The 22,016-nt window shown below is 42.8% G+C and overlaps 1 protein-coding gene across 2 annotated transcripts in view; it reads right to left on the minus strand.

Moving 5' to 3' along the window:
- The window catches only part of LOC117466963 (diacylglycerol kinase beta), a 170,278-nt gene that overhangs the window by 83,026 nt on the left and 65,236 nt on the right, over positions 1-22,016 (minus strand). For both annotated transcript variants that reach the window (XM_034110501.2, XM_034110500.2), the window contains 4 exons: positions 21,516-21,590; positions 12,953-13,038; positions 12,420-12,509; positions 1,238-1,398 (listed from right to left, as the gene is read on the minus strand). In XM_034110501.2, the coding sequence (XP_033966392.1) occupies positions 1,238-1,398; positions 12,420-12,509; positions 12,953-13,038; positions 21,516-21,590 (412 nt within the window). The remainder of the gene's footprint in view (positions 1-1,237; positions 1,399-12,419; positions 12,510-12,952; positions 13,039-21,515; positions 21,591-22,016) is intronic.

Below are 22,016 nucleotides of genomic sequence, written 5' to 3' on the forward strand. Positions count from 1 at the left end.
TGAAGCCGAACGAGCCGAGCAGCACAGCGATAACTTCTCAAAAGGCTTTTTTTCTGTCACCTCTCTATAAATGTCTCTGAGCCAGTATCTCCAGCAGGACAAGGTAAAAAGGTTGCTAAGCAACTGGGACCTGGCAGCATGTTTCTTTCGTCCAATTAAAGAGGGACCCTGCCCAGGAGAGAGCAGAAAGTCACTGATGAATCTGCTAATTGCTCGAATCCACACAGACCAGGTAATCTTCCCGCCGTGTTGTTATTGTTGCCACATGTCTCAGGGTGGGATGTTGGGTAGATTTAGTTATTTAGTAGATTTTATCAAGTGTGTTTTAGTGTTTAATTAGTTACAATGTTATGTTTATACTGATCCCCGCTTCCAAATTACATTAGGTCATTTATTTAGATGATTTCCTAACGTAATGTTCCTTATTTTTGTATAAGGATAATCAGACATGTTTTCCCTTTAATGATCCTCTGCCTCTGAACTCTGTTTCCGATTGCAGGTACGTATGGAAATGACACAAAGACCTTCATGCTTGAAATGCGTTGGCATCTAATCAAATAGATGTTAGAGTCAGAGGAAAAGGGATTGTTCATTGTAATTAAGCACGAAAAGGACACATCTTAGAAGCTGATGAAGCAAACATTATCAACCAATACCGGTTGTATTCAAAATCAAAATTAATGTAGGTTGGAAATGACCATAGTTGTGCATGCCTAATATAGTTGCAGGTTCTTTAAGAAGTATATTTAGTAACTAGATCATGGGGGACATTAACGTGAATACAAAGGTATATGACAAAAGATAAAACATGTCAAGGTTACTAAAGGATCCGCAAGGTCAGTAGGATTCGAAACCATGAATGTCTGCTGAACTTTACGATGAGATAATTCACGGGACAAATTGAATGTTTGACCTGCCGGTGACACGAGAGGAGAAGTCAGGGCACCACCAAAGCACTAAGAGTTCATCCAATGGGAAACATGGAGATCTGTACCAAATGTTGTTGAAATCGATCCAATAGTACTCAATAGTTTCTCCTTATATCTACCTACGTGCCTCCCTACATACCATTCCTGTGTTTGCCTTGTATAGTTTCAGGTTGTTTAAGAAGTATCTAGTAAATTAACTCAAACCGAAGACCCTTTAAAACCCAACTTCCCAACGGTACCCAGCATGTTCGAGCCACACCGGGAAATAGAATCAGTCAGACTTAATGTGGAACGCTCAGCTAGCTTACCACTCCAATAGAGAAGTAGTTGTTGACGATGCTGTAGGGAACGGGGTCTCCTTTTTCCTCCTTGTCATCGGGGACGATGTTGATGTTCCAGCGGTCGAGCACCACCTCCGCGCTGTGCTCGATGTCCCGGAGGAACTTCAGCAGGCTGCCGCCCTCGTAACCTGCAGACAACAACAAGAGGGGAAGGAACGATGAGTAAGAACACAAGATGAAGCCCGGACAAAAGGACAGAGAGGATGCGTAATAATGGTAAATAGTACAGGTCCATTGCTGCGTAGTGTGTACTTAAAAGAAACGTTATGTTTTAGCGAAATCTTAAAGGTCCCCTATGATACTGTTTTTCATCAATATATTACAGGTCTCAGATATAAAGAAAGCATGTCTCTGAAGTGTTTGGCCTCGAAACACCAAACGGATCTTTGCAGCATTACCCATAATCCCCTCTGTTTCAGCCCTGTTTCCAAAGTGCTGATTCTCTGTCTGTTACTTTAGATGAAAATAAGGAGCCCCTCCCCACGCCCCTCTGATGCCCCTTTCACACCAGCGCCTTTTCAGCTCCGGCTCGGAGCTAGAGCCTGAAAAGCGCCGGGTTTTCCTGTTCACACCGGAGCTGCGCCGGCTCTTAGCTCCGGAATCCGCTTCATTTCCAGCTCCAAAAAATTGTCGGTCCAGAGGCAAGAGCTTTGGAGCTAAGAGGTGACGTCGCTTACGTCTCTCTTACGTCGAGGCGTGCAGGAAACTAAACCCACCTCCCATGGGTCGACTGTTATGCCTGCCTACAAGCAGTAGTGCCTATAAACACACTTTATAAAGTCAGGCAGCACTAACCAGGCTTCGTGTGGTTCTGTTTATTTGTGCCTTACTTTGACCATCCGTTCGCTGTTATCGATCATTGTGGAGAGAGGCAGACGTGTTGTTTTGTATTATTGCAGCTATCGGATGCAAGTAGTCAGTTTAGCTTCGGTTGCTATGGTAACATCACCCGTTTTATACCAGAGAAACTTTCATAACAGCGTTGTGATACCAAACAGTGTCAATTCAGACTGACACACATTCACTTAGGCTAAGGGGAGCTGGGGATATGCATCAGCTGCTTGTGTGAGTCGGACAGTGAATACTTTAGAGCGGCCGCTGCAGTGTGAGCTAACCGGGAGCTAACGGGAGAATAAACTCCCGTGGAAGAGCAGCACTGCAGCGGTCGGTAAATGCTGCAGAAACACATGAATAAACAATGAACCACGGCACTCTGGAGAAAAGTATAAGGTTGGAGAAGTCGTTATTCAATTTATTCTGGCTTCGTGTGATTAAAAGCAACACGATCATCGACCCGACGCAGTTGTTGTTGTGAGCTGCCGTTGGGGGGCAAATCAGCAATGTAAACGGTGACGTCATGACGCAGCAGGGGCAGCTCTGGGGCGCCAGTGGGCGGTGTGCACAGAGCGGGCGCTGAAAAGGGAAACCGGAGCTGAACCAGAAAAGCTCCCGCTCGGAGCTAGAAACTGAAAAGCGCTGGTGTGAAAGCCGCATGTGAGAGGTTTGGTTAGAAAGAACTCAATGGTGCTCTAGGAGGAGATTCAGGTGATAAGGGAAGGGGGGGGGTTACCTTGGTTACTGATTGGCTGATGGTTACACAAGACAACACATCGTTATGACATCATAAAGTGACCAAAATCTGATCAGCTCATTTTCAGACAGGTTTTTATAGAAATGGATCAAAAAGAGAGAAAATCTTTGTTCCTGAAACTTTCAGAGTCTCTTTCCACAGAGGGGACACATGCTGATGTAGAAGAGACATGAAGAAGAGGGGACACATGTTGATGTAGAAGAGACATGAAGAAGAGGGGACACATGTTGATGTAGACGAGACATGAAGAAGAGGGGACACGTGTTGATGTAGACGAGACATGGAGAAGAGGGGACACGTGTTGATGTAGAAGAGACATGAAGAAGAGGGGACACATGTTGATGTAGAAGAGACATGAAGAAGAGGGGACACATGTTGATGTAGAAGAGACATGAAGAAGAGGGGACACATGTTGATGTAGACGAGACATGAAGAAGAGGGGACACATGTTGATGTAGAAGAGACGTGAAGAAGAGGGGACACATGTTGATGTAGAAGAGACGTGAAGAAGAGGGGACACATGTTGATGTAGAAGAGACACATGTTGATGTAGAAGAGACGTGAAGAAGAGGGGACACATGTTGATGTAGAAGAGACATGAAGAAGAGGGGACACATGTTGATGTAGACGAGACATGGAGAAGAGGGGACACGTGTTGATGTAGAAGAGACATGAAGAAGAGGGGACACATGTTGATGTAGAAGAGACATGAAGAAGAGGGGACACATGTTGATGTAGAAGAGACATGAAGAAGAGGGGACACATGTTGATGTAGACGAGACATGGAGAAGAGGGGACACGTGTTGATGTAGAAGAGACATGAAGAAGAGGGGACACATGTTGATGTAGAAGAGACATGAAGAAGAGGGGACACATGTTGATGTAGAAGAGACATGAAGAAGAGGGGACACATGTTGATGTAGACGAGACATGAAGAAGAGGGGACACATGTTGATGTAGAAGAGACGTGAAGAAGAGGGGACACATGTTGATGTAGAAGAGACACATGTTGATGTAGAAGAGACGTGAAGAAGAGGGGACACATGTTGATGTAGAAGAGACATGAAGAAGAGGGGACACATGTTGATGTAGAAGAGACATGAAGAAGAGGGGACACATGTTGATGTAGAAGAGACATGGAGAAGAGGGGACACATGTTGATGTAGAAGACACGTGAAGAAGAGGGGACACATGTTGATGTAGAAGAGACATGAAGAAGAGGGGACACATGTTGATGTAGAAGAGACATGAAGAAGAGGGGACACATGTTGATGTAGACGAGACATGGAGAAGAGGGGACACGTGTTGATGTAGAAGAGACATGAAGAAGAGGGGACACATGTTGATGTAGAAGAGACATGAAGAAGAGGGGACACATGTTGATGTAGAAGAGACATGAAGAAGAGGGGACACATGTTGATGTAGACGAGACATGAAGAAGAGGGGGACACATGTTGATGTAGAAGAGACATGAAGAAGAGGGGACACATGTTGATGTAGAAGAGACACATGTTGATGTAGAAGAGACGTGAAGAAGAGGGGACACATGTTGATGTAGAAGAGACATGAAGAAGAGGGGACACATGTTGATGTAGAAGAGACATGAAGAAGAGGGGACACATGTTGATGTAGAAGAGACATGGAGAAGAGGGGACACATGTTGATGTAGAAGAGACGTGAAGAAGAGGGGACACATGTTGATGTAGAAGAGACATGAAGAAGAGGGGACACATGTTGATGTAGAAGAGACGTGAAGAAGAGGGGACACATGTTGATGTAGAAGAGACACATGTTGATGTAGAAGAGACGTGAAGAAGAGGGGACACATGTTGATGTAGAAGAGACATGAAGAAGAGGGGACACATGTTGATGTAGAAGAGACATGAAGAAGAGGGGACACATGTTGATGTAGAAGAGACATGGAGAAGAGGGGACACATGTTCATGTAGAAGAGACATGAAGAAGAGCGGACACATGTTGATGTAGAAGAGACATGAAGAAGAGGGGACACATGTTGATGTAGAAGAGACATGAAGAAGAGAGGACACATGTTGATGTAGAAGAGACATGAAGAAGAGGGGACACATGTTGATGTAGAAGAGACATGAAGAAGAGGGGACACATGTTGATGTAGAAGAGACATGAAGAAGAGGGGACACATGTTGATGTAGAAGAGACATGAAGAAGAGGGGACACATGTTGATGTAGAAGAGACATGAAGAAGAGGGGACACATGTTGATGTAGAAGAGACATGAAGAAGAGGGGACACATGTTGATGTAGAAGAGACATGAAGAAGAGGGGACACATGTTGATGTAGAAGAGACATGAAGAAGAGGGGACACATGTTGATGTAGAAGAGACATGAAGAAGAGGGGACACATGTTGATGTAGAAGAGACATGAAGAAGAGGGGACACGTGGTGGCAGTTCAGGGAATACTGTTTCCTGTTCAAACACAAGGCGTGGTTCATTGTGATATCATTTTCCCAGTTTGATTTGGAAGAGCCTGATTGGAGGGCAAAGAGATCTGATCTCAATTTAAGGGGAAACCTCAGAGTTTGAAAAGTGACGTTAATGTGGAAGTTAAACAAACAGCATTGTATTTCAAAATAAGTCAAATTGTGTCGAGGTCTGTGAGAAGATGACTCGACTTCTCACTGAATTATTAGGTCAGGAATCAATTTCCTGACAAATGTATTATCTGACACGCTTCATAAAGGGTGTGGTTACCTTTTGATGAACATATATTTACTTAGCATTCTTTTCCGGTAACTACATTTGGATTAAAGCAGAATTTCGCTAGCCAAAATAAGCATCCAAATTAAAGGTCACCTATCATGCTATTTTTAGGCAAGAGCATTGGTCTCAGATATATAAAAAATAAATAAAAAACATGTCTATGAAGTGTTTTGGTCAAAAGACCAAACAGATCATCCATTCTAGCCATGCCTCATATCCCTCTATTTCACTTCCTGTTTCAAAAGAGCTGATTCTGGGTACAAACAGGCCTCTCTTGAGAATGAGACCGTGTGTCTCAATGAGATTTTCACCTGTATAAATAAAGGCAAAAATAAATAAATAAGAGGGGGGCGGAGCTTATGCCGGCTCATGCGGGACCTGGCAGATACCGTCTAAAATGCTGCCGTGATGAAACGCAAGGATTATTAGATCAAGGATTATCTCTGAAACAGTCTGGAGCTCAAAGGCTTTCTCTCTTGCCGGTTATACCACAAGGTGAGTTCCTTTCTACTTCCTGCTTCTTCACACACATGCTCTCCAGCACAGGTTAGCTCTGAGTGCTAGCGATGCTAATGTAAACACCGACCATATTACGTCCAAAACAGTCGGGCATTGTTTCAGATAGCAACTTTCTGATTGGCCCGTGGGTCCACATTTCAGATGTTACGTCATATCGGACGCAAATCTGGATCAGCTCTGTTGTTCCCCGTTTTTAGAGATTTGGGTACGGAGGAAAAGAGAGAGGGTTTTATTTTCTGACGCTGCGTGAGTTCCCTGACACACCGGGGACACATGTTCATGTATAAAATACATTAAAAAGTGCATTGTGCATGATAGGTCCCCTCAAATTAAAATTACAGTTAACTTGAATTACGGATAAACCTTGCTTATGATGCTAACAGGATCTATCCCCAGATCTCGCTCCTTTCCAGCTCCAATCTTTCAAATATGGTAACTTGTGGCTCCAAACACAGAGCAACAGGTAAAATCTCAATAAAATAATCCACGTGCACAAACCACAGGCTACGTCTATTACGTATTTACAGTGCGTCTTGACCCCATCAAACACCTTAGGGATTAACATTGCCTGAGGCCAGGATATATCGCCTGAATATGACCTCACTAATGCGTTTGTAGCTGAATGAGAGTAAATCCCTCGAGCCAGGTTTCTAAATAATCTGGAAACCCTTCAGAGAAGAGAGGAGGCTCTTTTAGCAGCAGATTGCGGCATTAGATACATTTACCAATCACACGGTGTAATCTTTGAAAACAAGGTATGTCTGCATACTTTTGGTCGGAAGGGCACATGCAAAGACAGAAATCACTTGGGCTCATTTACTAAATGGTCATTTAAGGACATACAATCCCACACATGTGGAGGTAGAGATTAAAGAAGGAAACAAATTGATCAACCCGTAGTTCATTGAAGTTCCTGACCACCTTTCCTAGATTTTCTTTGGCTGAGTTTATGTTTAAAAGCCAGAGGTGGGAAGTAGTGGAGTACAAACACTTCGTTACTGTACTCGAGTACATTTTTCTGTTATCAGTGCTTTACTCCACTACTTGTTTTTCTAACTTTCTACTTCTTACATTTTAACCCAAATACCTGTACTTTCTACTTCTTACATGTTGAACACAAATACCTGTACTTTCTACTTCTTACATGTTGAACTCAAATACCTGTACTTTCTACTTCTTACATGTTGAACACAAATACCTGTACTTTCTACTTCTTACATGTTGAACTCAAATACCTGTACTTTCTACTTCTTACATGTTGAACTCAAATACCTGTACTTTCTACTTCTTACATGTTGAACTCAAATACCTGTACTTTCTACTTCTTACATGTTGAACTCAAATACCTGTACTTTCTACTTCTTACATGTTGAACACAAATACCTGTACTTTCTACTTCTCACATGTTGAACTCAAATACCTGTACTTTCTACTTCTCTCATTTCCCAAACAGCTGGTTCCTTTAGTCTGAATGTGTGTTTGGTGCGTGGTCATTATTCTTTAGAGTCACTGCGTGCCTATTGATTGGAACACGATCCGTGTATCCATCACTTCCTGGTCTTCTCTAAAGAAGAGGGACCAATGGAAACGTTGTCATGTTGCCGTTGTTCAGCATGGAAACATTCATTAGCTAACAATGACATTATTGTTCTATTAATATAAAGGGAGGTCAGGTACTCTTTAAAGCAGCTGCTACTTATGGGTACTTCGAAGCCCATACTTCTACTTGAGTAAAGAACTTTAGTCAGTACTTCTACTTCTACCAGAGTATTTTTAAACACGAGTATCTGTACTTATACTTGAGTAAAAGATGTGTGTACGTCTGCCATCTCGGTTAAAAGCTCACATCTAACTGGATTGGTGTTCTATATTGGTTGAAACATGACACACGATGGCACTGATTATGCTGCCATCTCTCCCCTCACCAGCTCAGAGAACGGGGCCCCTGGGAGCCCTCAGGCTTTGCTCCACAGCTGACAGCCTATTCAGCATCCAGGTATCTTATCAGCAAAGAGGCAGAAGTATGTTTTAAAATGTTCTTCAGGGCGTGACACATCAATGATCACACAGGGAGCATCGCGTGTGAAATATGAACGGGTTTACATATTCTCAAAAGAAACTGGTGCCCTTCATTTCAGAAGGAACAATATCCGTTTCGTATAAAAACAATTGTCTTTCCCGCTGGATGTGTTCACACACACACACACACATCATCACACACTGAGGAGATCTTGAATTGTTTCCGACAGTCTCAAATCTAAAGATGACAACAAGAAGACATCCGGAGAAGCTTTTGAAACACACGTCAAAAGATTGACTTGTTCTTTAAGTACTTGACATAAAACAAAGAACTGGACATTTAAAGACTTTGACCTGCTGCTCCCTACCTACTTACATTCCTACCATCTTATCTCCTTCCCTACCTACATCAATAACTACTTTCCTCTCTACAAACTTACCCCCTAACCATACCTACTTTCCTACCTATATACTTACCGCCCTACCTACCTAACTTCCTTCCTACTTACCTCCCTTCTTTCTTAACTCCTTACCTACTAACCTCACTTCCTACCTACATACCTCCTTCCCTCCCTACCTACTGTACCTGCCCCTTCCTTTCCTCCCTGCCATCTTATCGCCTTACCTACTCACACCTCCTCAATACCAACCTTCCTTCCTTCCTCCCTACCTACTTGCCTCCCTTCAGCTATCCCTCTCAATCTACCCACCTCCCTTCCTAGTTACCTCCCTTTGTCCATCCCTCCCTATCTACTGTATGTCCATTACTTACCCTCCTACAAACTTACTTAATACGCTACCTATTTATCTCTCTCCCTATCTACTTAACTCCCTACCTACCTTGCGACCTACCTACCCCCTTCCCTCACGTTCTTCTTCTCTACCCGTCTGTAATCCAACGAATCAATCCACCAGCTCAGTGGTTCCCAACCTGGGGGGCGCCAAAGATCGCAGGGGGGAGCCAGGCCTCAGATGATTTGAGGCCAAATATCATATTTAGACTTTTTTTTTTTTTATACATATAATTGTAACGCAATACATGATTGTCGCTAAAAGCCTTGTCTCTACATTACAATAACATATACAAAATAATTGATTAATTAATTTTAATAAAAATTCAAGTTAGTATTAAAGGCAGAAAAAGACAGAAATGTATAATTCTTTCTTTGATAGAAATGTTTCTTCTGCCCGTAAAGTGTCCAAAAGAGGCTTTTCTGGATAAGCGCATTTTTAAAACAGTCATTGTCCGTGCCGGTTTCAGTTGGATTATTTGTCACAGTTGCTCCGATCAGATCGGTCTCCTCCATTTTGTAGATTATTTACGACTTTTTAATCCACAAACACATCGGCAAAATCCGGTTTACTTTGAGCATGTGTTTAAACAGTTTAATCCCTTTGTGAATTGTTTCCACTTCCGCGCCGTCCTTTCATTTCTTCATTCAGCGGGAATCCAAATGAATTAATCCTGAGTCCAATAACCATCAAAGTCACTCTAATAGTGCTCCTTGATTACGCTTTCATCCTCCTTTAACAACACACTTCACATTCATCCAGTTTGTGACGGTAGTTGTAGCTTTTTGAGACTTTTAAACTTTACGCAAGGGGGGCGCAACTTCCAACAGGAGTCATTTGGGGGGGCTCTTGGGAAAAAAGCTTGGGAACCCCTGCACTAGCTGATAGTTTTCAATACAAATTAGGAGATTATTTTCAATTGGATTCATCCATTGGGGAACATGAGTGTACAAAGTGATTTCCAACCCATCCAATACGTATTCAATTGGCAACAGCAATGGCAACTTTATTCAATGTTTATTTCTGGAAAACATGATCTATTCAACGGCGCCCCCCAGACCCGGAAGCTTCTTCTCAAAAAGTCATTCATAAGCCTGGCTAATTTCCCCGCTGGTCCTCCAAGCATCAACAACCACACGGTAATAACCAGCCATTCTAATTACAGACCCGAAATACTGCGACAAATTAATGGTGCTTTGCATATTAATGTTTTTTAATCTGATACGTAAGAGCTCCCCAGGTTTCATTTCCAGTAAACATGCACACACATGCCTGCCTTTTTATTCTAGTGACGAGTACGACAGCTACTATCTTAGCCGTGAAATGAACCCTAACAGAGGTCAGTTTAAACTCCTGTTGATCCAATAACCTACACATTGTGAGCCTGTTCAACCTTTATTAAACCAAGAAAAGACTTCAGAGATATTTAGATACAATGGTGGCGTGTGCAGTAGATAGAGCTTTGGTCTGGGGGTCAGATGGTCACAGGTTCAAACCCCACTGCAGTCAGCATGTCGTTGTGTCCCTGGGCAAGACACTTCACCCCAAATTGCTCCTGTGGGGAATGCCCACAGTATTGAGTATGTCACTTTGGATAAAAGCGCCTAACATGTAATGTAACTTGCCCTGTACTATTTGGAGTACAACTAAAATCTATAAATCACTATTTTAACCCCTTTAGTAGCTTTAAGGCGGAAGAATGTAATCTCATTCTTCTCTGTCAGGCGGACATTTTGGATCAGTTTTTCCAGGGATCTTTGTTGAATCTATTTGAAATTTAAGTATTAAAATGATAAAGAATACTTTATCCGTCAATGTCCAACAGCTGTACATTTTTTAAATAAATAACTTGATTTGTTTAGGATTTACTTTGGCAGTTTATTTGCATCATAAGTATGACATATATCTCTTTATGAATCCATTTATTTGATAATTGTGAACAAGGAATTGTCTGGCAAAAGTATCCTGAACTAGGGTGAAACAAACAACTTCACGGCGTATACTGCCACCGGAGTCCCCGGCCGGAAGTCCCCGGAGTAAATCGCCAGAACGCCGACACCTCCTCATCTCCACCGCTCCCATGTTTCTTTTTGTGTTGCCATAAGTTAGTCTCTCTCCGTTGGTGCGTGGGGCTAATGCTAATAATGCTAATGCTAGCAAATACAATGGCGGCTTCAAAAAACATTTCAGAGTTTTACGGGGCGTGGTTTGCAATTCGCCCAGCCAATCAGAACTGGGGCACTTTTTCCCCCCAGGAGAGTACCACCTCTCTAGCAGGCACTAAACATGGGGCTAAAAGTGCCTTGAACCAAGTGAACTTTTTGGTGTGAACGCAACGGGCACTAACGGAACTAAAGGGGAAAGGTACGGGTGAAAGTACTCCGGTGTGAACGCAGCTAGTGTGTTCATTTTAACCAAATATCTCTCAGAGGAGCGTGGGGAATGGCTCCTTATTTTCATCTAAAGTAACAGACAGAGAATCAGCACTTTTGAAACAGGGCAGAAACAGAGGGGATTATGGGTAATGCTGCAATGATCTGTTTGGTGTTTGGAGCCAAACACTTCAGAGACATGTTTGTATATATCTGAGAGCTATAATAAAGTAATGACAAACAGTATAATAGGGGACCTTTAAGGACAACATTAACCCTAACCAAAGCCTGTTCACCCTGCAGTCATCTGGAAACAGATCCAGAACAATCCGTGTCGTACGTCCAGACTACATTACCGAGCAGCTTCTTCCCCTCAGGCTGCAGATTCCTGAACTCATCCTCCATCTACAAAGTCGTTTTCTTCTTCTTCTTTTGTAGTAAAACATGTCTTGAACTGTATTTCCTTTCAGAATTCTATGCACTGATCTCTGTGAAGTGGTACCACTTACATATACTAGCTATAATTACTTACTTCAACATTTTTAATGCAGACATTTTACTTGTAACAGAGTATTTTTACAGTGTGGTTCCACACCATGTCATACACACATCGGTTTACTCCACATATTTATATATTATAATAGTTTTATCTTTTTATATTTTATGTTTCTATTTTTCTTATTCCTGCATTTTACTTGTACCATCATGTCGCTAGGTCTTTAGTATAGTAGGCCTATTTTGAATAGTTGGACTTTTAATTGTCAAAACCGTACTCTATAATCTATTCCGCACAAGACAGAAAAGTATTTGATTCTCTGAATTTTAATTAACGTCTCTGGACACACACACACACACACACACACACACACACACACACACACACACACACACACACACACACACACACACACACACACACACACACACACACACACACACACACACACACACACACACACACACACACACACACACACACACACACACACACACACACACACACACACACACACACACACACACACACACACACACACACACACACACACACACACACACACACACACACACACACACACACACACACACACACACACACACGACAGAGTCCCTCACCTCCTCCCCAGCGTAGGCAGCGAGCGAGGTCGTTCCCGGTGCCCAGAGGGAGGATGGCCACTGAAGGGGGCTGCGAAAAGTTGGCCTTATCTGCAAGGACAAAGACAAACCTATCAATCTTATATTCTGTTGGTCAAAGTATTCTTAAAGAACTGTTTCAGGGACAAAACAGTCAAATTCTGCCTATAGTTTTTTAATGACATTATCAAGTGTAATCACAGAACATCTAGATTTGACAAGAGTTGCAACTTACTCAGAATATTTGGTCTATTTACTCCTTTTGGTTTTCTTTTGACAACTTCATTTGTAATCAATAAATATACGTATTATTCAAGCTTACAGCACCAAAAAGTGTAGATATAGTCTGTCATTAATGGATGTCTATAATGCACAGTTGTAACGGTTGACTTGTTAACCATATGCCAGTCATTAGTTAATCAGAGTGCCATGTTATAATAACTTAGAGAAATCATTGCCCAACTGAGATAATAAGGCTGTAACTATAAGTCATTTTGTTTTTTTAATCTGTGTACCTATACAGTCCAGGATCCAGCCCACAGTGCCGTCTCCTCCACACGCGAGCACCCGGAAATCAGGGACATCGTGGAAGAAGTTGAGCCTGAAACAGAAGATCAGGTATATTAAAGCAACACATGCAGAAACGAGACAAAGTGCATTGTTTGGCCTTTGTCGTTCTTAATCTCAATGTCAAAGTGTGTTACAGGCGATAAATCCCTTGATTGGATTTCGGAGCAGTTGAGACGGGGATTTTCTAAGCTCTGAGTGATTTAAGGGCATGAGCTAAAAGGCTGATGGCAGAGGGAAAGAGTTTAATCAGAGGGTGTTTCTCAATGTCGAGGACGCTTGCTTGGTAGCACATGTCTTCCGAGTCACCTGCTTCAGAAGCGAGGCAAGAATCCTTCCTGGCCTCGGAAAATGAAGAATTGTGGAACAGGCTAACAGGTGTGCGTCATATGCGAGGCCCCGCCTTAAATGTAGCGCGATTTCCGCCAAAGATTTGGAAATTGGTCCGTGCGCAAAGCATTGTGGGGATTTTAAGACCGGAGTCCACACACGTGCGGCCTCAAAATTTCTCGCTACGAAGTACGCTGGCCTCGGTAGAATTCCAAGTATGCTGGACATTGGAACAGTCCTTCGGTGCCACTCGATGACGTAGTATGCTTGAAATAGTGGCTCTGGAGCAGCTTTACTCGACATTGAGGCTGTGGCCGTTTCTCAATGTCGAGTACACATGCTGCAGAGCAACTATTTCAAGCATACTACGTCATAGAGTGGCGCAGAATGCTGGGCATTTAACATGCATTTAAACAGTCCTTCGGCGCCACTCGATTACGTAGTATACTTGAAATAGTTGCTCTGCAGCAGTTTTACTTGCGATTGAGAAACGGCCGTTTCTCAATCTCGAGGATGATGGCTTGGTAGTCGCGTACTTCCAAGTCACTTCCTCCAGAAACGAAGCAAGTATGCTTCCAAGCCACGGCTTCGGAAAACGAAGAAGAATGGAACTGGCTAACAAGTGTGCCACTCTCTATCGGTTTCAACATAAACTGTACCGAAAATAAATACCTCACGATGTCTATCTAATTATGAACTTGCTTTACTTTCACGGAACACATTTCTGGTGATAACAATGTAACAATGTAACAAAGTCACATGTTTACCAACACGTGTTCTACGCCACTACATACTTACATTGAAATGTGTGCTGCGTCGGTTCAGCCATTCTCCGCAAGGGTTTTTGAAATTGGTCTGTGCGCAAAGCATTGTGGGGATTTTAAGGACGCGAAGTCTACCCATGTGCAGCCTCGAAATTTCCCCCAAACCAAGGACGCGGCCTCAGTGGAATTCCAAGTATTCTGGAGATTGGAACAGTACTTCGGCGGCACTCGATGACGTAGCATCCTTGAAATATTGGCTTGGAAGCCAGTATCCTCGAGATTGAGAAACGGCCTGAGAAACACCCCCAATGTGTGCCCTCTCCAGCTGTGCTCACTCCTCTCCCTTCCCCAGAAACAACACAGAGCGCGCCCTTCAAAGGGACCTTTAATGTGCGTCGAACAAAGGTGTCGACAGCAGCTTTCATCTCTCTGCATCATGAGACAGCTGCATCATTCCCACCTGGACTGAACTACAACAGGCTGAGGTGGGACGTAAGGAAGTATATTTACTCAAGTTCTGCACTTAAGACAAATTTGGAGGTACTTAACTTGAGTATTTCCATTTTACGCTACTTTATACTTTTACTCCACTACATTTAGTTAAGAGCTTTAGCTACTTTGAACAAAATGCAACCCCAAAATTAAACGAGTGGACCAACTCTTCAAGTCACAAATGATTTCAACTTAAGTAAGATTTTGAATGCAGGACTTTTACTTGTAAGTATTTTGACAATAATGTCTCGTCACTTTTACTAAAGCATCTGAATCCTGAATCCTCCATGGCAACAGGCCAAAGACCCTCCAGCAGTTTTTCGGAAATTGCCAAGACGTTCTTTTACCATATTAGTGAGGAAACATTTGCTACCTTATATTTCTAAAATCTGTAAGAGTTGTATTAACTGATGTGCTTCACATTGATGGATCTGATATCCAAACGGACTTCCAATAACTGACTTCTAGTCTTACCATTACCTGAAAACATGTTATTGCCTTATGACTAAATGGTTTAAACATGTAGTCCTTAATATCCTCCTCTGTTTTGCTCTGATGTCTTGCCACTTAAATCAAAGTAGGATTATTTGGGGATGGGGTCGGATGAGGCGGTGGCCATGAGGCAAACAGCCCTCTCTAACGGACATGCAGAGAAAAACTACAAACATGCCTCCTGCCAAAACACAGCTTTGTTTCACGTTACCAAAACACTTCCATGTCAACATAAAATATGAATGAACCCATACTCGTCCGGTTAGTCGCTATGCTTTATGCATGACAGAAACATGTGCATGGACAGATGGAGGTTAATGGAAGGAGGCGGAACAATGTTTGGAATGACCTCAAATACGGCGAGGAAGTGCTTTTCCTCGGAGAAAGCTGCCTCTCACTTTAAAGCCAGCTGAGCCTGTTGCTAGGGAGCGCATGGTAACAGTTGTGTTGAGTTCAGGTTAACCCAGACCTTCTTTCATCACCTCTGCTCTCAGATGTGTGTGATGGGAATACAAGAAACAAGCACTGGGACATGTCTCCATGCTTTAATGTTCAAAAAGCTCTTTATTTCTCTCATCCTGCCTGTGCTGCAGCACCTCTGTTCACCCTCTGTCTGAAACCAGAGCCCAGTCTGCTCTGATTGGTTAGCTGGCCGGCTCTGTTGTGATTGGTCATGCACTTAGAGATGTCCCGCCCCTTAGCACATCACTTACAATGTGTTGGAGCGCTAGCCAATAGAAGTGAGAGTGTTGCTTAGTGATGTCACTACGATATTGAAGTAGAAACTTAAGTAAAAAAGACGCATTTCAGGCCGGGGGGGGGGGGGGGGGGGGGGGGAGTGTGAGAGAGATGCTATGATATTTATTCATTAAAATAAATGCCATAAACTCTGGAGTAAACAATTTCCTCGTGAAATGATCAAAGAAACATTAGGATGGAATATTGTTTAAATATGAATGGAAAACAAAAGCGACAAAAATGACACTATATATTTGTCTTATTTAATCCTAGTGGTTAATATGAATGACATTAAGGGATTCTCATTGAATGCCTGTTGATCAAACATCAAAACATGTATTTTCTATTATTTAAATGTTCAGGAAGTTGGATCTGTGTCTCGTATCACATGAGAGTAAACAGTGTGTGTGTTTGACGTCGTGTGTGTGATGGACATCACAGAAAGAGAGAGGGGGGGGAGAAAGACACACACACACACACACACGTTTGTTTGCTTCACTTTCAAGGTAGAGCGTCTATAGTTCCCGAGCTATGAAGGAAACGTTTCTACGAATGGGCAAAAGGTGCAACAGTGTTCCTTTTAAAGTATGTGCAACCCTGTGTGTGTGTGTGTGTGTGTGTGTGTGTGTGTGTGTGTGTGTGTGTGTGTGTGTGTGTGTGTGTGTGTGTGTGTGTGTGTGTGTGTGTGTGTGTGTGTGTGTGTGAGAGAGGTCAAATGCACAGCACTGACCTCCTGGTTAGTTTGAGGTCAGTCTGACTGATAATAATAAACACACTGTACTTTATGTTCTTTTTTATTCAAAAACACAAACTCCCCTCCCCAAAAAAAAAATCAAGCGCACACCTACATTTCGTATTAATGTGTGTGTCTGTATCAATTATTTGTCCACTGCAAATAGTCCTTTGGGGTCCCATTACGCTGTGTGGGTTTTTGCTTTATCCCCTGTCGTGTGTTATTTAGGTTGTTGTGCCTCCAGAGGGAGTTTCCCGCATTGGACTCCTTTGTTGACTTCATGTAACACTCGCGCTCCTATTGGCTAGCGCTCCAACACATTGTACGTGATAGGCTAAGGGGCGGGACATCTCTAAGAGGTTGACCAATCACAACAGAGCCGGCCAGCCAACCAATCAGAGCAGACTGGGCACTGGTTTCAGACAGAGGGTGAAAAGAGGTGCAGCAGCACAGACAGTATGAGACAAATAAAGAGCTTGTTGAACATTAGAGCTTGGAGACATGTCCCAGTAGAGACACTAACTATGAATATTTCACTATATGTCCTTTTCAAGTTGAAATTGTAATATGGTTTACCGGGCTGTTGCATTTATAGGGAAGGCTACATGTAGGGTGAAACACAAGGCTACATGTAGGGTGAAATACAAGGCTACACGTAGGGTGAAATACAAGGCTACATGTAGGGTGAAACACAAGGCTACATGTAGGGTGAAATACAAGGCTACACGTAGGGTGAAATACAAGGCTACATGTAGGGTGAAATACAAGGCTACATGTAGGGTGAAACACAAGGCTACATGTAGGGTGAAATACAAGGCTACATGTAGGGTGAAACACAAGGCTACATGTAGGGTGAAATACAAGGCTACATGTAGGGTGAAACACAAGGCTACATGTAGGGTGAGATACAAGGCTACATGTAGGGTGAAATACAAGGCTACACGTAGGGTGAGATACAAGGCTACATGTAGGGTGAAACACAAGGCTACACGTAGGGTGAGATACAAGGCTACATGTAGGGTGAAATACAAGGCTACACGTAGGGTGAAATTTTATTTATCCTTTATTTATCCAGGAATGTCCCATTGAGATACAAGATCTCTTCTTCCAGGGAGTCCTGACCAACACGGCACACAACAAGTTTCAACATAAAACAAAGGCATTAAACAAAAAAAACATACAATTCAAATATAAATACAGAAGGCCATTTGTGCAGTGGCAAGAAGCATAATCACATCAGCAATAGCATCAGGTAAAACAGTTACATGTTTCATGAAGGGCTAATCGTAGCATACCTTTAAAAGCATTTACAGTAGGAAGCGCCTCTAGACAAAGTTTTACTTGCAGCGTATTCCATAAAAAGGGAGCATAGTGGGAGAATGCAGCTTTACCAAGCTCTGACTGCATCAAAGGAACATTTAAAAGCATCCCATTTGCTGCTCGTCTAGTATTAAAAAAGCAAGTATAAAATGACAGAAGTCTGGAGATATATAAGGGCAGCTTACCTAGCAATGACTTAAGGATAAAAATCAACATGTGTGATTGTCTTCTTTGGTACAGAGAGGACCATCCTAAGGACTGATACAAAGTGCAGTGGTGGGTGCGAGAGCCTGCACCCGTTACAAAACGTATAGCAGTATGGTAGGCTGAATCCAGCTTTTTAAGCAGGGAGGAAGAAGCATGCATATAGATCACATCGCCATAGTCTAATACAGACAGAAAGGAACTCTGCACAATTCTCTTCCTGGCTTCAGACGGGAAACATTTCCTTAAACGAAAGAAAAAGCCCAGTTTAGGTCTAAGTTTTCTCAGTAGGTTCCCAATATGAACATCAAAGGCCATCTTTTCATCAATCCATAAGCCCAGATATTTGTAGGATGCTACTTTGTCAAGGCATGTCCCTTCCAGTGTAAGAATCGGAGGGACAGCTGTATTAGCTCGAGAGCGAGAGAAGGTCATGTACTTGGTCTTTTTTGCATTAAGGACCAGTCTTAGCCTTAGCAAGGAGTGTTGCAGTGTATTAAAAGCATCCTGTAGAAGCTCTATAGCCTGAGTTAAAGAGGAAGCCACTGTATAAACAACTGTATCATCGGCGTATAAATGAAACCGTGCTGGGTTTATCCCATTTCCTAGTTCATTTATAAAGATGGAGAATAAGACAGGGGCCAAAATAGAGCCTTGTGGAACACCTTTGTTTATAGTAAGAGCAGCTGAGGTATAATCTTCTACTGAGACACACTGAGTTCTTTCAGATAGATAGTTTTTAAACCAGCTCAAAGCCATTTTGCCAAGACCTATGCGGCCAAGCCTCTGCAGTAGCAATGCATGATCCACAGAATCAAAAGCTTTAGACAGATCAACAAACAATGCTGCACAGTGTTTTTTCTTGTCTAGTGCTTCAATGATGTCATTTGAGACTAGCATAGCCGCTGAAGTAGTACTATGGCCTGATCTGAAGCCGGACTGAGACTCGCTAAGAATATTATGGTCAGTTAGAAACTTTTTCAGTTGTTCGTTTACAAGAGATTCAAAGACTTTGGCCATTACAGACAGTCTGGAAATAGGGCGATAATTATTTAGGTCAGAGGGGTCTCCGCCCTTTAACAAGGGGAGAACCATGGCCGACTTCCATGAGCTAGGTAATTCACCAGCATAAAGACTGAGATTCAGAATAGAGGTTATGGGTTCTGCAATCAGACCTGCAGCAACTTTGAAGAAGAACGGCTCTATCTTGTCTGGGCCTGAAGATTTCTTTACATCTAGGCTCATTAAAGCTTTGTGAACCTGAGAGGTCAAGATGGGGGCAAAGGTGAACAGTTGATCAGGGTCAAGTGGCGGAGGACCTGGCTCTCCTTCTGCAGCGATCATCCCTGAGTTGCTAGAATCAAAGATTGAGCCAGCAGAAATAAAATGATTATTAAAGCTGTCTGCAATATCCATTTTGCCCTTGATTTCACTCTGATTTACCCTTAAGAGATCAGGAAGGCTGTTTGGAGTGATAGCCTTGAAATACAAGGCTACATGTAGGGTGAGATACAAGGCTACATGTAGGGGGAAATACAAGGCTACATGTAGGGTGAGATACAAGGCTACATGTAGGGTGAAATACAAGGCTACACGTAGGGTGAGATACAAGGCTACATGTAGGGTGAGATACAAGGCTACATGTAGGGTGAAATACAAGGCTACATGTAGGGTGAAACACAAGGCTACATGTAGGGTGAAACACAAGGCTACATGTAGGGTGAAACACAAGGCTACATGTAGGGTGAAACACAAGGCTACACGTAGGGTGAGATACAAGGCTACATGTAGGGTGAAACACAAGGCTACACGTAGGGTGAGATACAAGGCTACATGTAGGGTGAAATACAAGGCTACATGTAGGGTGAGATACAAGGCTACACGTAGGGTGAAATACAAGGCTACATGTAGGGTGAAACACAAGGCTACATGTAGGGTGAAATACAAGGCTACACGTAGGGTGAGATACAAGGCTACATGTAGGGTGAGATACAAGGCTACACGTAGGGTGAAATACAAGGCTACATGTAGGGTGAAATACAAGGCTACACGTAGGGTGAAATACAAGGCTACACGTAGGGTGAAATACAAGGCTACACGTAGGGTGAGATACAAGGCTACATGTAGGGTGAAACACAAGGCTACACGTAGGGTGAAATACAAGGCTACATGTAGGGTGAAACACAAGGCTACATGTAGGGTGAAATACAAGGCTACATGTAGGGTGAAACACAAGGCTACATGTAGGGTGAAATACAAGGCTACATGTAGGGTGAAACACAAGGCTACATGTAGGGTGAAATACAAGGCTACATGTAGGGTGAAATACAAGGCTACACGTAGGGTGAAATACAAGGCTACACGTAGGGTGAGATACAAGGCTACATGTAGGGTGAAACACAAGGCTACACGTAGGGTGAAATACAAGGCTACACGTAGGGTGAAATACAAGGCTACACGTAGGGTGAGATACAAGGCTACACGTAGGGTGAAACACAAGGCTACACGTAGGGTGAAATACAAGGCTACATGTAGGGTGAAACACAAGGCTACATGTAGGGTGAAATACAAGGCTACATGTAGGGTGAAACACAAGGCTACATGTAGGGTGAAACACAAGGCTACACGTAGGGTGAAATACAAGGCTACATGTAGGGTGAAACACAAGGCTACATGTAGGGTGAAACACAAGGCTACATGTAGGGTGAAACACAAGGCTACATGTAGGGTGAAATACAAGGCTACATGTAGGGTGAGATACAAGGCTACATGTAGGGTGAGATACAAGGCTACATGTAGGGTGAAATACAAGGCTACATGTAGGGTGAAATACAAGGCTACATGTAGGGTGAGATACAAGGCTACATGTAGGGTGAGATACAAGGCTACATGTAGGGTGAGATACAAGGCTACATGTAGGGTGAGATACAAGGCTACATGTAGGGTGAGATACAAGGCTACATGTAGGGTGAGATACAAGGCTACATGTAGGGGGAAATACAAGGCTACATGTAGGGTGAAATACAAGGCTACATGTAGGGTGAAATACAAGGCTACATGTAGGGTGAGATACAAGGCTACATGTAGGGTGAGAATACAAGGCTACATGTAGGGGGAAATACAAGGCTACATGTAGGGTGAGATACAAGGCTACATGTAGGGTGAAACACAAGGCTACATGTAGGGTGAGATACAAGGCTACATGTAGGGGGAAATACAAGGCTACACGTAGGGTGAAATACAAGGCATGGTTGGACGTTTTTTCCTGTTGTTCAGAGGTTCATGAACATTATGATGTTCTCGTAATGTTGCTCGGATAAAATGGCATCTAACAATCAGAGCGCCAAGAGGTTGGAACCCCACATGTCCTCGTTATTAAAGTGGTCGTCCTTTCAATTCACCAACATAGCAACAACGAGATGAATGCAGCAGACTTACCCTACCATTGGTCCCCCTTGCTCCAAACTGTACACCTGCCGGGGGTTTAGAAGGTACCTGAACTTCCTCAGTACTCTGGAAGAAGAAGAGAGAGGAAGACAGAACAAGTCAAATAGATAGAATAAGCACTTCTTTACCAGCATTCAAATATCCCACTTATTACATCAGAGTTATACAAGTTGAATGTTCCAGGTTATGAAAGCATATTAATCTTCAGAAGAACCAATAAAGTAGGTAGCTCAGCCTCTCCAGGCCTTGCATTATGTGAAATAACAGGTTTACAGGGTCTAATAAAATAATGCAATCTGTATCAGACAATATTCCTTTCATGATGGTGCAATACATGTCTGTTACGTCGTAGCTCTATGATGTTTAAATAAACAAAATGCAAGAAAAGACGTGTTATTATCTTATCGTCCATCTTTGCTTCTCTCATGGTGCAACTTTTTGTTCGTAAATGACCGAAAAAACGATAACTTTTGCCTTTTGATTGCATGATGT

The sequence above is a fragment of the Pseudochaenichthys georgianus genome, chromosome 21, assembly GCF_902827115.2.
Source record: "Pseudochaenichthys georgianus chromosome 21, fPseGeo1.2, whole genome shotgun sequence".
NCBI classification, from domain to species: domain Eukaryota; kingdom Metazoa; phylum Chordata; class Actinopteri; order Perciformes; family Channichthyidae; genus Pseudochaenichthys; species Pseudochaenichthys georgianus.